At 34.4% G+C, this 13,871-nt stretch overlaps 1 protein-coding gene across 1 annotated transcript; it reads left to right on the forward strand.

Moving 5' to 3' along the window:
* The first annotated feature begins 11,609 nt into the window (after positions 1–11,609).
* On the forward strand, positions 11,610–13,796 carry LOC108982524 (patatin-like protein 3). Its single transcript, XM_018953926.2, has 3 exons — positions 11,610–12,703; positions 13,051–13,113; positions 13,211–13,796. Exons 1-3 carry the CDS (start codon positions 11,756–11,758, stop codon positions 13,493–13,495), a joined length of 1,296 nt encoding a protein of 431 aa, XP_018809471.1. The 5' UTR covers positions 11,610–11,755; the 3' UTR covers positions 13,496–13,796.
* Positions 13,797–13,871: the final 75 nt, after the last annotated feature.

A 13,871-nucleotide genomic window follows, 5' to 3' on the forward strand; every position in this document is an offset into this window, starting at 1 on the left:
ATGCTTGAAATCTTGGTAGATGTGTGAGCCTTGATGAATGGAAAATAAGTGAATTGAAATGTTATAATTGTCACCTATTTTTGTAGAAACTGTTACTAATAGGAATTTGTGGGAATCTGACTTCTAATGTACTTGTCGCCATAATTGAACTGTGCATATTTTTCAAGGATTCCTGCTCTCGGGTAGTAAATCGAGATTTGTTGCGGAAGATGGAAGACGACATTGCAATAATATTATATAAATTTGAGCAGATCTTTCAACATTATTTTTTGACGTAATGGTGTATTTAGTAATGCATTTACCTAGAGAGATATTGTTAGGTGGACTGGTGCAGTTTCGTTGGATGTATCTAGTTGAGAATTTTTGCGTTGACTAAACTATATACTACATTGTTGGGAATAAATCACGAGCTGATGGGTTAATAGGAGAGACTTATATATAGGGGTGCAAATGGTCTGGTTCGGTCCGTCGATGGACCGAGTATTTTCCGTCCATCATTTTTTCGGACCGACCACCCAAAGGGATCGGACCGGGCCAGTCGGTTCGGCCTAATTTTTTATTTTTTTAAATAATTAATAAAAAAATTTATTTAAAATACTAAATTAAATTAAGTGACTTATTAATGTGGATTATGTAACAAACTCAATAAAAAAATATTTTATATGGTCAATGACAACAAATTAGATGGAAATTATATTATTAATTTATATAATTACTATATAATTAATTAATTGATATTATATATTAGTTAATTCATAGAATATTAAAAAGTGTTAATAACATATTTAAAATTTTATATTGTTGATTGTACAATTATTATATATAAAATATATATATTTTTATTTTATTTTTTATTCGGTCTGGTCCAGAAAAATCCTAGACCGTGGACCGGACCGAAACTTTTCGGTCCTGTAAAATGTGAACCGAACCGGACCGGTCTAAGTCTGGGTCCGGTCCAGTCTTGACCAAAACGGTCGGTCCATTCTGTCCAATCGGACTGTTTATCACCCCCACTTATATATACGATGAATATTTAACATTTTGTTTTCTATATCTCCATGGGGTTGAGACACGCTTTAATCGTTAAAAGCAAAATTCTGATTTTGCTGCCCCTTACCCTCGTGAGCTATCTGTGTTTTCCCAGAATGTACGGTCGTTGGGTGCATAAACGAGGTACGACTTAATCAGCGGAGAGTTAGGAAAAGCTCAGTGATACGTGTTGAATAATTTTCATGAGATTGATGACTATCTCAGGTATGTTGATCCATAATTAGAATAATTCTAATTAATATATATTCTATTAAAGTACTACTATATCGAAGGTGTTCAAATATTCTATTCCTTTTACTTCTATACTGTGAGAACATGGACAAACTTAAAATAGAAGACGTAGAGAATATCGAGGCAAGTCATGAAGAAAAAGTTTCAAGATGGTTTGAATAACGCGTATGCATTTAAATGTCTTGTATTGTAGAATATTTGTAAACTATTTTAATTTAGAGCAACTTTGTATAATTTTGTTACTATTTCACTTGTTAGATTTTGGAACAACATGATCATGATCCAGAATCAATTTCTTCAGAATTGCATGCATTAGCTCATGGTTCTTCAAACTAAGTACTTCGATACGTTGAATGCACGGTTCAAGGTTATAGGTTTCATACTATGGACCGTGAATGGAATTGAAAGACGTTAAACTGTGGTGTGTTGGTCGAGGAAAGTCATGGAATAGATGATATTGACTACTATGGTGTCATATGTGATATTATCGGACTAAAATATCCAGGTGGGAATGTAACATATGTATCTAAATGTGATGGTGAGATCTAGGCAATGGTCGGGTGTCGATACATAGATATAGTCACTTTACGAGTGTCAATACCACATGTAAATGGTACGAATATGATCCGTTCATAATGGCTTGTCAAGCAACCAAAGTCTATTACTTTATTGAACCAATGAAAAAGGCCAATGAAGTTAGTGGAGAGATAATTTGGCGAGTCGTATAGAAGTTTTTTCCTCGGAATATTTATGATGCACGATTGGTAGTGGATCATGATTAAAGTGGAGATAAAAATGACACTCTGATTATAGAGGCTTACAAGGAAGATGAAGAGGGTATTAATTTATTTGTTGACCTTAGTGCATCCGAACTAATTCCCTTATGTAGAGATGACGTCTCACCCATACATCTTGACTCATCCGTATTAAATGATCATTTAGTTGAAGATTTTGACGAATCAGAAGAATCAAAACAAGGAGAAGAAGAGTTAGAAGAAGAAGTCAATGAAGAAGACAAAGAAGAAGATGATGATAAGGAAGGAGATTACGAAAATGTTATTAAGGAGATTCTGAAACAAGTATGAAAAATACATCTGGAGATGAAGAATCAAAGTACTAAATATTTTTTTTAAATAGATTAAGTTATTACCTTTTTCATAATTATTTCTAAGCTAGTTCAATGAAAATAATAATATTTTTCTAGGATGCCACCAAAACGACAACGAAAAAATGTGCATCATCCGCCAAGTTCCGAACCGGTTGAGGACTCTACTCCTAATCAAATTGATACACAGGAGGCAGACGACCAGTCCACACCTACCAGTATATAAATTCTTGTTAATAATTAATTGTATTTGAATACTTGGGGAGACTGGTTTTTATAATTTTAAATATATTAGCAGATAACTTGCCACATCGCGGTCGTGACTTAATACGTGGCCTGACTCTGAGAAAATTAAAAGGCACAAAAAAATCAAGGTCAACATCCCCAATAACTTCACTGGGGGTGTGGATGATAGTGCGGCATCGCTTTTCTCCTATGTCGGAACACTAGTCCGTACTTATGCACCATTTTATGTGCAGTCATGGCGAGATATTCTAAATAAAATTAAAGATCACATTCAAAGTCGTGTACTGGTGAGTTCATATACCCTAGTTTTTTAGAGATGTTTTAATTTCATATTTTAGACGCAATTCACTTCTTAGAATGAATTTGACCTAAATTTTGGCCGTTGTGAGAAAGTACGAACTATGAATGAGTTGATGGCTACATTATTTCGTAGTCACAAGGGATAATATCCTGATCACTACAAGAAATTTGAGACGTTAGAAGAGGCTGCTCAGTCCCCTTTTCAAAAAATGAAATTAGACGATTGGAGGAAATATTGTGATTGTTTCGCAAGCCCAAATTATCAGGTATTCTAAATTTTTTCTCCTATAACTTATTTACTATTGGTTTCATAGATTTTTAACATTATTAATTTAACCTACAACACTTAAGTTCTATCAATACACATAATAGAACTTCTTTGACAATCCACCATCGCGCTGGTTCAAGGTCATTCTAACACCTTGCTAATAAAATGATAATTACTTACTAAAATTCAGTCATTTTATCATATTCTTTATTTAAGTACTAACATGATTTTTTAAAATTACTATTGTGATTTTGCTAAAACGCGATGATCCTGAAAATTTCTTTCTCATTCATGTCTATGCTTCTACTCACATTAATACGCACAGCGAGTGGATTGATCATGTCGCCAAAGATAATTATCTAAGTAAGGTCGTTTGTCGTGAATAAATTATGTTAACATGTGAATGGATATTATGTTTTTTTACTATTTCTTTTAGTATGTTACTTATTATGTGTTTTCTTCCTAATTGTAGGAAAAAATGATCATTGAGATGCAGTTAGCCTCTGAGGAATATTCTCCTAGTGACATGGACATATTTATGCAGGTCCTCGGGACTAAGTCTGCTTTGGTAAAAGGTTTGGGGCATTCTTTCAAGTGTGTCGATTCATCCTCCATGGTCTAGACTTCAGAAGTTAATAATCTTACCAAGGATTTGGATGCCGCACACCAAAAACTTGAGCAGATGAAATCGAGACAGCAGGAGTTGGAGGCTTTCTTGTCGCGACTATCTGATTTAGAGATACATCTGTAGGAGCGACAAAGAGATCAGGATGAAAGAATACACCTTGAAGTTCAAGAACAAGTACAAAGGGAGATGTTGCTCCAGATGGAAGGTGTTATGTCACTACAGCAGGATCATGGTGGGTGATGAAAGAAGAAGAAGTAAACCCTATCATTGTTCAAAATTTTTGTCGTCTAATTTTGTAACTCTCTAAAATATTTTCATGAGATGATACTATTCGTGATGTAATATGATACAATTTGAATGCTTTTTAATTTTATGAAATTATTAGTTCTGATCAGTACATTCGAATGTAAAACAAAGAACATTCGAACATAATTACACAGACGTGCAATATATATGTTCGAACGTAAGGTATTACATTCAAACGTATATACTCCACAAACGTTTAAACTTATTCTGTTACGATCGAATGAATATTTCTTAATGTTTGAATGATTAAAAAAGTTACGTTCGAATGTATTTATTAACCACCCGAACGTTTAATCTTTGACATTCGAACAATTGCCTAATAATGTGCAAATGCAAAATCCAAACGTCACTTCACAAACGTTCGAATGTGTGTACCTTCTAACGTAAAAATCTAATGTTCGAATGAAAAATATCGAATGTTAGATATTTATCGTTCGAATGCTAATCGGCCGAGTAAATGTTTGAACGTTATTTGATATTTTCGAACGTACTTTCTGTAATGAAATTTGACTGTCACAAAATCTCTTCACGTTTGAATGTTGCATCTCACAATAGACTTCTAGCTGTCACAAAAAAAAAAAGAAAAAAAAAATTTAGTAGCGATCATGCAGTAGATCGTCACAAAATACTTTTTGTGACGCCTTTTTGGTGACGGTTGTGGGAACGGTTTCAAACCGTCACCAAAAAGTTTCTGTGATAGTTTTCTTATTTTTCATAACAGTTTCGTTCATCAAAATAATTGAAATATGTTGTAGTACATGTACTCAACGGTTCCAAAACTCTCTCTCTTATAACAGGAGTTAGGAGACATGTTGATTTGGCTTTGTGGTTTAAAAATAATGAGATCACTAGTTATAATTAGAAAAACTCTACTCGCACCCGGGGTTGGGAACTCCACGTACACGTCCGTCCACGTGTGAAAACAAAACGGGGCGTTTCGTTGAATTCGGCTAGTTTGAAACAGAAACCCACGGAGATTGATTTCATCTTCTTCTTCTCATCTTCTTCTTCCCCGCATACCCCACCAAGCTATTCATTGCAAAACCGATTCCGTGAATAAATGTTCATAATCAAAACAAAAAAGCCCTATTTTCTACTACAATGCGCAGGAATTTAATCTCTCTTTCTCTATTCTTTTCTTTTCCTATGCACAAGTGGTGCCCAAAGGCTTGGCTTCCTTCCATTTTACTTACAAAAAGGAATAACATTTCATTACAAGAGGCCAAATCTTATAGGAAGATAGAAGCAAAAATTGCATAAAACAAAGGAACAAAGAATGCTCATACCCACGACGGCACTCTCTTTCAGAAATCGACCACCGACACAGATTCTCTCATTTTGTTTAGATTTTTTTCAACCTTTTTTCAGCAGGCATTAGACGACGCTAGCTGTTTTTCTTCTGGGATGAGTTTGATTTCTGAGACCGATTTTGGCGTTGGCTTTTTGCTCTAACGGTAGCTACTTTTGGAGCTGACCTTTTGCTTTGACTCTAGAAGATTCTCTCATTCTGCTTTGATGCTAGCTACTTTGGTGCTGGGATGATCAAGTTTGATTTCAATTTTGATGCTAGCTGCTTTTTGCTTTAAGCCAAGATCCATTTGGGATGGGTTTGATTTGCTTCCGAAAGAAATCGATTTTGTTTTTTTGTTTTTTTTAATATTGGCTAACATCAGTCGATTCTTCAAAAGATACCCAATCCGGATACCTTTAGCAGAATTGTTAATTGTTATAATTAATTTAGGATAACATTTACACAATTAAGATGGAATGAAGATAGAGAGTCGACGATCCCTCTACCAAAACCCTGATGGTCAAGTCGTGATGGTTGAATATTATAGAAAAAAAATTTATTTACAAGTCCGGTTATCGATCAAAAAACATAGTCATGCACTCCACCAAATGTGGGAACTACATCAAATCATGGCATAAAAAATATTCGTAGGCATTGATGTATGATCAGCTGTAGCCTAGGCGCCCCAAGAGGGGAAAAAATCCCATGCATTTAATGGTGGCTGGAAGGAAGGACCACTTTTAATAGCTAGCCATAATATCACACGCATTTTCTTCATGACTCATAGATTTTATCAGGTAGAATCGTAATATTATATAGATAAGACTTGAAGTTGGGCGTCGAATTTTTTTATTAATATTGTGAATTTTTTATTTTTTAAAAATACATAAAAAAATTATTTTTATTTTTTCGGTGGGTTCTCGAACTACATCTCTCAAGAGATGTAGCATGCAGTACCCTGTATGGATGAATCGTTCTATCCCAAAAAGCTGTTGAAGGTGAAATCAATCTCTCAAGAACCACTTTCAATATGCCATCAATGATTTTGGAGATAAGCTTATAATTCCCATGGGTTTTCCTCATCGATCTGTAGCACTGCACAACTGATCTTAATCCGATCTCCTCGATCTGCAAGCCAAGCTAGTTAAGCAGTTTGGTAGAGAGTTCATTTGGTACGTACGGGTCCCTGGACAACTGTAATTGACAATACCAACTCCTAGATATCATTTATTTGGTAGTTTAAATGTACGAAATTCGAAGAGATCTGCCCATTTATTGTGTGTGATATTTGGTTGTGGCTGACTACTGACCAGTACTTGTACTAGCAATAAATACAGAAAAAAGAAACGAAGAGAAGAAGATATTTGAGCAACCGTCCGTCGGTCAAATTTCATAAACTCTTTGCGAAAGAGAAAATCAACGTCTTTGCCTTTGGACGCACCAAAACCCACAGCATCTTGCGAGGTCCTACAAAGATTTTCTCCCTTACAGCTTTCTCCCGTGACAAGTTTTTGAGTGACGCCATTGATAGGTCACATTTACCTTTCACTTTCGTAACCAACAAATATTGGATGCTCTTATTCATCGAAAATGAGTCGAAAGTTGCATTAGCAATGAGTGTCGGAGATTGGGTTCCATTGATACATCTATATTCATCTCTGCTCATGAAGAGGAGGAAAACCTTGTTTGTTTTTATTATAGTTTACCTCTATGTACAATAAGAGTAGTAATAACGGCAATATCCCGAGTTTTTAATTTTTGCGAAGAGCTATAGTTCAGCAAAATATGAATTTTATAAAAATAAATTTATAAATTGATATGATTTGATTGGTTCGTCAGATTATAAATTTACTTTTATTTTAATATAAATATAACATATAACATAAAACCAAATCAGTTTGTGAATTTATTTTTATAAAATCTCTATGATTATAGCATTTCTCTTTTGCAAATTATTTTTTAGACTTTAAAAAAGTATTAAAATAGTTTCTAAGTTTTGGACTATTTTCTTTTTGCTTCTTAATTAGGTTTTCAATTTTATTGTTTTAATCCTTAAGTTTATAAAAAAATCTCAATTAAAACCTTCTATCCATATTCCATTAATACTATATTGACCACAAGCTTGCCATGAACAAAATACATAATGTTTTATACTAAATATAATGATCTTCTTCATTTCACTTGAAATAAAACTATATATTTAGCATAAACCATAGGATCGATATTTAGTTATTATATTTCTATAAATGATCAGATATTGGATTGGTGAAATGAACAAAACACGCACGTGATCTTGTTTGGTATTAAATAAATATTATCTATTTTAAGTGAAATTAAAATAATAATCCTCTTCCAATAGTAAATTTGTATATATATATATATATATATATATATATATAGTTTCCTGAAGCCAAGCCGCTTGTCAAGGGGGGAGAGCTTGGGGTTGTGATTCGTGAATATGTGATCTCTAGTCCCCTCCTCTTCCTTTTCTTCTCTCACCACAGCTCTAAACCTACTTCTTCTCTCTTTCTAAAATTTTCTTCGTTCCTTTTTTTTTTTTTTATTGATTCCAAAAGTGAAGAAGCTGGCTAATCTTTGTCTTTGAGATATATCACAACAAAAAAAATGTATATTTATGATGAATTAAATGACTATTTATGATAATAATAGACTCATTTTAATAATAAATAACTGATAATAAATAAATAATTTTTCTTTTTTAATAAAAAATCTCCTGATGCCTCAATACAAAGATCTACATGACTTTGTGAGTGTTAAAGATGCATGCGCGTGAGTGTCCCGAGCGTCATCTAGGCCACGCATGAGGCTCAATTGCCTCCACGGATCCAACACGTACGTCGCCTACATGCACTTGCTGCAGTACAAATACCTTTTTCCTAGCCTTGGATCTTCAAGATCTGATGTCTGCACTTCATTATCACTGTGCGTAGGTCCCATGAACTTGTAAAATGAGAAGTGAATCTTGGATGCCACCAAACTTTGGATCTCCCTCATTTTTCTTGCTCAACTATTTTCTTGTTTTCCTATAAGACTAAAGTCGATGATCTACTCCTCTGCCATAAGAGTTGAAGAATCACAACGACCCATTTCAACCTAATTAATTACTGCACCGCTGCTGCAGCAAAAGTTGCAACACATTACTACGTACACTAAATAAGCGCGTTGCGGCCACTACTCATCCAACAGTGCAACGGCCAAAAGTCTTTTACCACCCGGCCATTCTATATAAATATATATATATATATATATTATATAAAAAGAATATTATACATAAATTATTATTCACTTCTATATGACTCTACATTTCTAATTTTTTCATAGAATGTAAAGATATTTTTTATAGAATATGAGGTGGTGAATAGTAATAGATAAAAATACTTTTATATATATATATATATATATATGTATCATGTTCTTGGTTTTTAGGTATGCTTGAAACACAATTCATCCTATCTAGAAACTCTTGATAATCCTTTCAAGAAATAAATTAATAACCTGACTTTAAGTAATTGATTTATATCCTATATAAGTATGAATTGCACTAGTATAAATTGTTTTGATTTATATACGTACGTACGTGTAATAAAAAAATTATTTATTTGTGATCAGTTATTTCTTACAAAATAATTATTTCTTTATAAAATAAGTCTATTTCTGTTGTAAATAATCATTAATCTCATCGTAAATAATTCATCACAAATACTTATTTTTCTCAAATTTGCTTATTTCGAAGCCAATAAAGTAATACTTCCTATTTATAAGAGCACTCTCATTGGATTAGCTAAAAGTTAATTCCAATGAGTATTTAGCTATTAAAGAGTAAAATATGCTCACATTGAATTAGTTAAATTCTAAATATTTAGAATTTGGCTACAGTGACTTTCAAAAATTTTTCCAAATTTGAAGGTTACTGTATATACATCAAATATATATTTTATTAATTATTTCTCTCTCCCTTTCTTTCTATCACATATTTTATCACAATTATATATTAATTTGACTTAGTGATATATTAATTTAATAAGAACATGATTATTAATTAACATATAATAAGTAGAATAGTAAAATATGATAAAATTAAATAAATTAATAATTAAAAAGATAAATATTTTTGAAATTAGTAGTTATTCATTACCATATAATGAATAAATGTATAATCTAATGTAGAGATTTAATGTGAATAACCAAAATTAAATTCAAATTATATTATTTTATTAATATATAATGAAAAAATAGCTATTCCAATGTGAAGATTTATGTGAATGGAATAGTCAAAAGTCAAATTTTTTTTACATTTAACAAAATTATCTTTTAACTTTGACTAATTCAATGAGAGTGCTCTTAAATTGATCTATTGGTTCAATAATTCTTGAATTACGCTCGAGTGGTTTGATATGTATTGGCCGGGTCATGAGTTTGAATCCAGATTTAAATTCACCTTAGAGTACTTATAGTAATAATTACCTAAGCATTCATTGAATTTTCAAGTAGAGTCTAAACTACGATTTAAACCAAATTTGAGGGAGTGCTGGGTAGGGAAGCCATCTTTGATTGCCATATATAGGTTCTTCCTGTCCGGTTATTAGCGGGTAGGGTTACATTATGGTTATGCTGGGTAGGGAAGCCATCTTTGATTGCCACCCCTGACCACCCCCTTCTATCATTTTAATCCAGCCAAAAAAAAATCCCACCCAGAAACATCGATCTCATGTTTTCGACTGTACTTGATATTATTTGTTCTTTGGTGGAGGCATAATTACAACGCCACATGACAAATTCGTTGTTAGGGGAGGGAAAATTCTCTAGATTTTTAAATGTACGTGTTTTCTTTTCATGCATGTATGTGTAAAAATAGTACGACCCTCGCAAAATATGTTTGCTAAGAAAAAGTTCTTCAGATCTTTTCAAGAGAAAACATCTTACAATGTGACATGATTCGTGAATTTAATACAAACATGACATAATATTAATATGTTTGAGTTTCATGTTAACGGATTCGGATCAAAATGGATTGACCTGTTAAGACAGTACGATTTATAAACCGGTTAATAACAAGTCTACTTGGTTAATACGAAATCAATCCGTTTTGACATGTTTAGAGTTTATTTCAAAATTAAAGTTTTATTATTTTTAAGTTGTAATATTAGTATTTCTCAGTATGCTTATATTCTTATTGCTGATCAGATTGTAATTTTAGACCTATATACTCATATTTATTATTGTATGGTTTGTAATATTGCTTTTATTATATATTAAAATTAAAAAAATATTGATATATATTTTTTAAGTTATTGTGGTTATTATAAATAAATATAAATTTTAACTTTTATTTAAAATTATGTTAATCATGTCAAATAAGTTGTATGTTTTAGTTCAACCAATTTACATGAAACAAACGAGTTTAAATTAAGTAGTGTCGTGTTAACATATTTCTAATTAATTATTAAATAGGTCAAAACAAGTGACACGGCACGACCCATTATCTAAATGAGTTGAGTTAAGATTTGGAAGTTTGACACGTTTAGCTTAACGGGTTGGGTTCGAATTGACCTATATAATCAAATGTTCATGACTTGACATAAACACGACCTGAAAACACGATTTTCCACCAAGATTTTGAATACCGTGCCGAAATAGTAACCGGCACAAGGGAGATAGGTGTTTCATATTGGGTCAAATACTGGCCATTGCATTTCAGTGAACTTCAGTCAATACTGGTCGGTTTTCAGTGTGCCGACCAAAATTTTGTATTTTTGTAATTTTCACTCTAATTTTTACATCTAAAATATTATTTTCTTAACTTTTTTTAATCTCCTTTTTTCAAGGACTGAAAATCAAATCTCCACTCCACTTTTCGTGATGAAGATGAATGATTATTTTTTTAATATATGATTAAGAACTTAAAAGTATTATTGAGTTTTATAAATATTTATTTTAATTTTTTAAGATTTGTATTGATGTTATCTTAAAATATAATTTATATATATAATTAATTTATCTATTTATAGACTATTATAAAATAGTATCAATACTCAAATATTTTGTTCTAATATTTTAACCGAAACGACACCAAAAAGATATTCAAAACTTTGTTTGCCACCCTCTACACGGCAGTCGCTTTACAACTTGCTCGTTAGAAAAAATAATATTAAAGAACACACGCAGACACAGTGACACACCCCGGAAAAACTCCGCACGTACAAAACCACCTCCACTTCGATCAGCTCCTATATAATTCAGTCCCAGTGGCTCACCATTTTCGTCGTCATACCTCTCTCTCTCTATCTCGCTCTTCAAAATTGACAAGAAATGGCGGCACTAGTTTCTGCATCCCCCATGCTCGATCTCGACGTTGATAAACTCACCTATGAAATCTTCTCCCTTCTTGAAAACAAGTTCCTCTTTGGCTACGAGAATCACCATCCCAATTCCAATTCCAATCCCAAGCTTGCTCACTCCCTCTCGCTTTCTCGAGACTCCTTCAAGTCCTCCACCAAACACAACCCACCCGCCTCCAAAGTCAGGATCCTCTCCATCGACGGACGCGGTTCTACCGATGGAATCCTCGCCGCCACCTCCCTCGCTCGTCTCGAGTCCTTTCTCCGCAGCAAATCCGGCAACCCAGATGCTCGCATTGCCGACTTTTTTGACGTCGTGGCCGGCTCCGGCGCCGGTGGTATCCTCGCTGCCCTTCTCTTCACTCGCGGCAGAGACGGCGCCCCCATGTTCACTGCCGACCAGGCCCTCAGGTTCCTCATCCGGAACCGACACAAGATCTTTCGGTCGACGCCGTCGGGGATATTCCGGCGGATCATCCGGCCGGAGAAGCTCTTCCGTAAGACATTCGGAGAGTCCACTCTGAAGGACACCCTGAAGTCGGTCCTGATTCCCTGCTACGACCTCGCCACGAACGCGCCGTTTCTCTTTTCCCGCGCGGACGCCCTGGAAATGGACGGCTACGATTTCAAGATGAGGGACGTGTGCGCCTCCACCTTGACTGCACGGCCAGTCAATATAGCGTCGGTGGATCGGAGGACTAGGATCGCCGCCATGAACGGTGAGATCGCAATGAACAATCCGACGGCCGCGGCCATTACTCACGTGCTGCACAACAAGCTGGAGTTCCCGCTCTGTAACGGAGTGGAGGATCTTCTCGTCGTGTCACTTGGAAACGCGCAGTCTGAACTGGGTATTGGAAATATCACTTCGTCTCCGATCGGGCTTGTAAAGATAGCCGGAGAAGGAGCTTCCGACGTGGTACGTACGGATTTCATACTGTTAAAAACATTATCTCTCTTACTCACGCGCGCGCGCGCCCGCGCGATAAAATAGCAGTGTACACGATAAAATAGCAGTGTAAAATTTAATTATCTTTGCAGGGTGGTTAGGGTGGCCATGATAAGAGGGCCACCTAACAACTTTTTTTTTTTTTTTTTAAATTCTTAAAAAATAAAAAGAACTTTGTCGGCATGGGAATCTTGAATGCGGAATTAATAAAATGCACCCCACATAGCCTTCTGTGTAAATGTTCACCATTTTTGGTTCTTTCTTCAAATTGGGTTAGCCAATGATTGTATCCTTTTTTTTTATTTTATGGTATATAGGTTGATCAAGCAGTTTCAATGGCGTTTGGTCAGTGGCGAACAAGTAATTATGTTCGCATTCAGGTAAAGAAACATTCTTTCAAGTTTCTTTTGAAAAAAAAAACAGGTATTCTGGCATGCAAATTTAGTAGTTAATTTAGTATCTGATTGAACATTACAGGCGAATATTGGTACTCCAGCGAGAAAGCATGGCGGTTTTGACTGCAATTTATCGGCCGTCGCCGAGAACATGTTAACCCAGAAAAATGTGGAGTCTGTGTTGTTTCAAGGGAGGAAGATGGTGGAGAGCACAAATATAGAGAAACTGGAACTGTTTGCTGGAGAGGTGATAAAAGAACAAGAGAGGAGAAAAACCAGCATCTTGGCCACCGTGGTGTTGAAGCAAGCGTCGCCTTCACCAAGAACATCTTCTGCCACCACTTTGTCGATCCTTTCTTCTTCCTAGTTTGGTTTAATATTAATGGAAGGAGAAAAACAAAAAGAAATTAAAAAGGTTGTTAAGTCGAGTTTTGTTGTCATGTTATTATGCGTGCGCAGCCGCTCGCGTTGTATGAATGATCATATAGACATGCATCCGAGTCTGAGCTGAGCTGAGCTGCCGAGTGGACTTATAATTTTTTCTTTTTAATTATATTTATTTGGTAGTTTTATGTAAATTTATTATATTTTATCGGTTGTTTATATGGAGTTATCGTGAGAACATTTGGTGTAAATTTCAATGAAATCAAAGATTCTGCTTCTGGGTACTTCTCCGGCCAGCTTAATTATGTTATTTTCCCCTAATCATCTTTTTAAAAAGATGAGCCTGCCTTCAACAAATG

This window comes from Juglans regia, chromosome 3 (genome assembly GCF_001411555.2).
Source record: "Juglans regia cultivar Chandler chromosome 3, Walnut 2.0, whole genome shotgun sequence".
NCBI lineage: Eukaryota > Viridiplantae > Streptophyta > Magnoliopsida > Fagales > Juglandaceae > Juglans > Juglans regia.

What these genes read in the sequence shown, in the direction of transcription:
- LOC108982524 (XM_018953926.2), top strand. Translation starts at nt 11,756, where the DNA reads ATGGCGGCACTAGTTTCTGCATCCCCCATGCTCGATCTCGACGTTGAT. An exon ending in GAGAAGGAGCTTCCGACGTG is followed by an intron (nt 12,704 to 13,050) that starts GTACGTACGGAT and finishes TATGGTATATAG; the next exon opens with GTTGATCAAGCAGTTTCAAT. An exon ending in GTAATTATGTTCGCATTCAG is followed by an intron (nt 13,114 to 13,210) that starts GTAAAGAAACAT and finishes TGAACATTACAG; the next exon opens with GCGAATATTGGTACTCCAGC.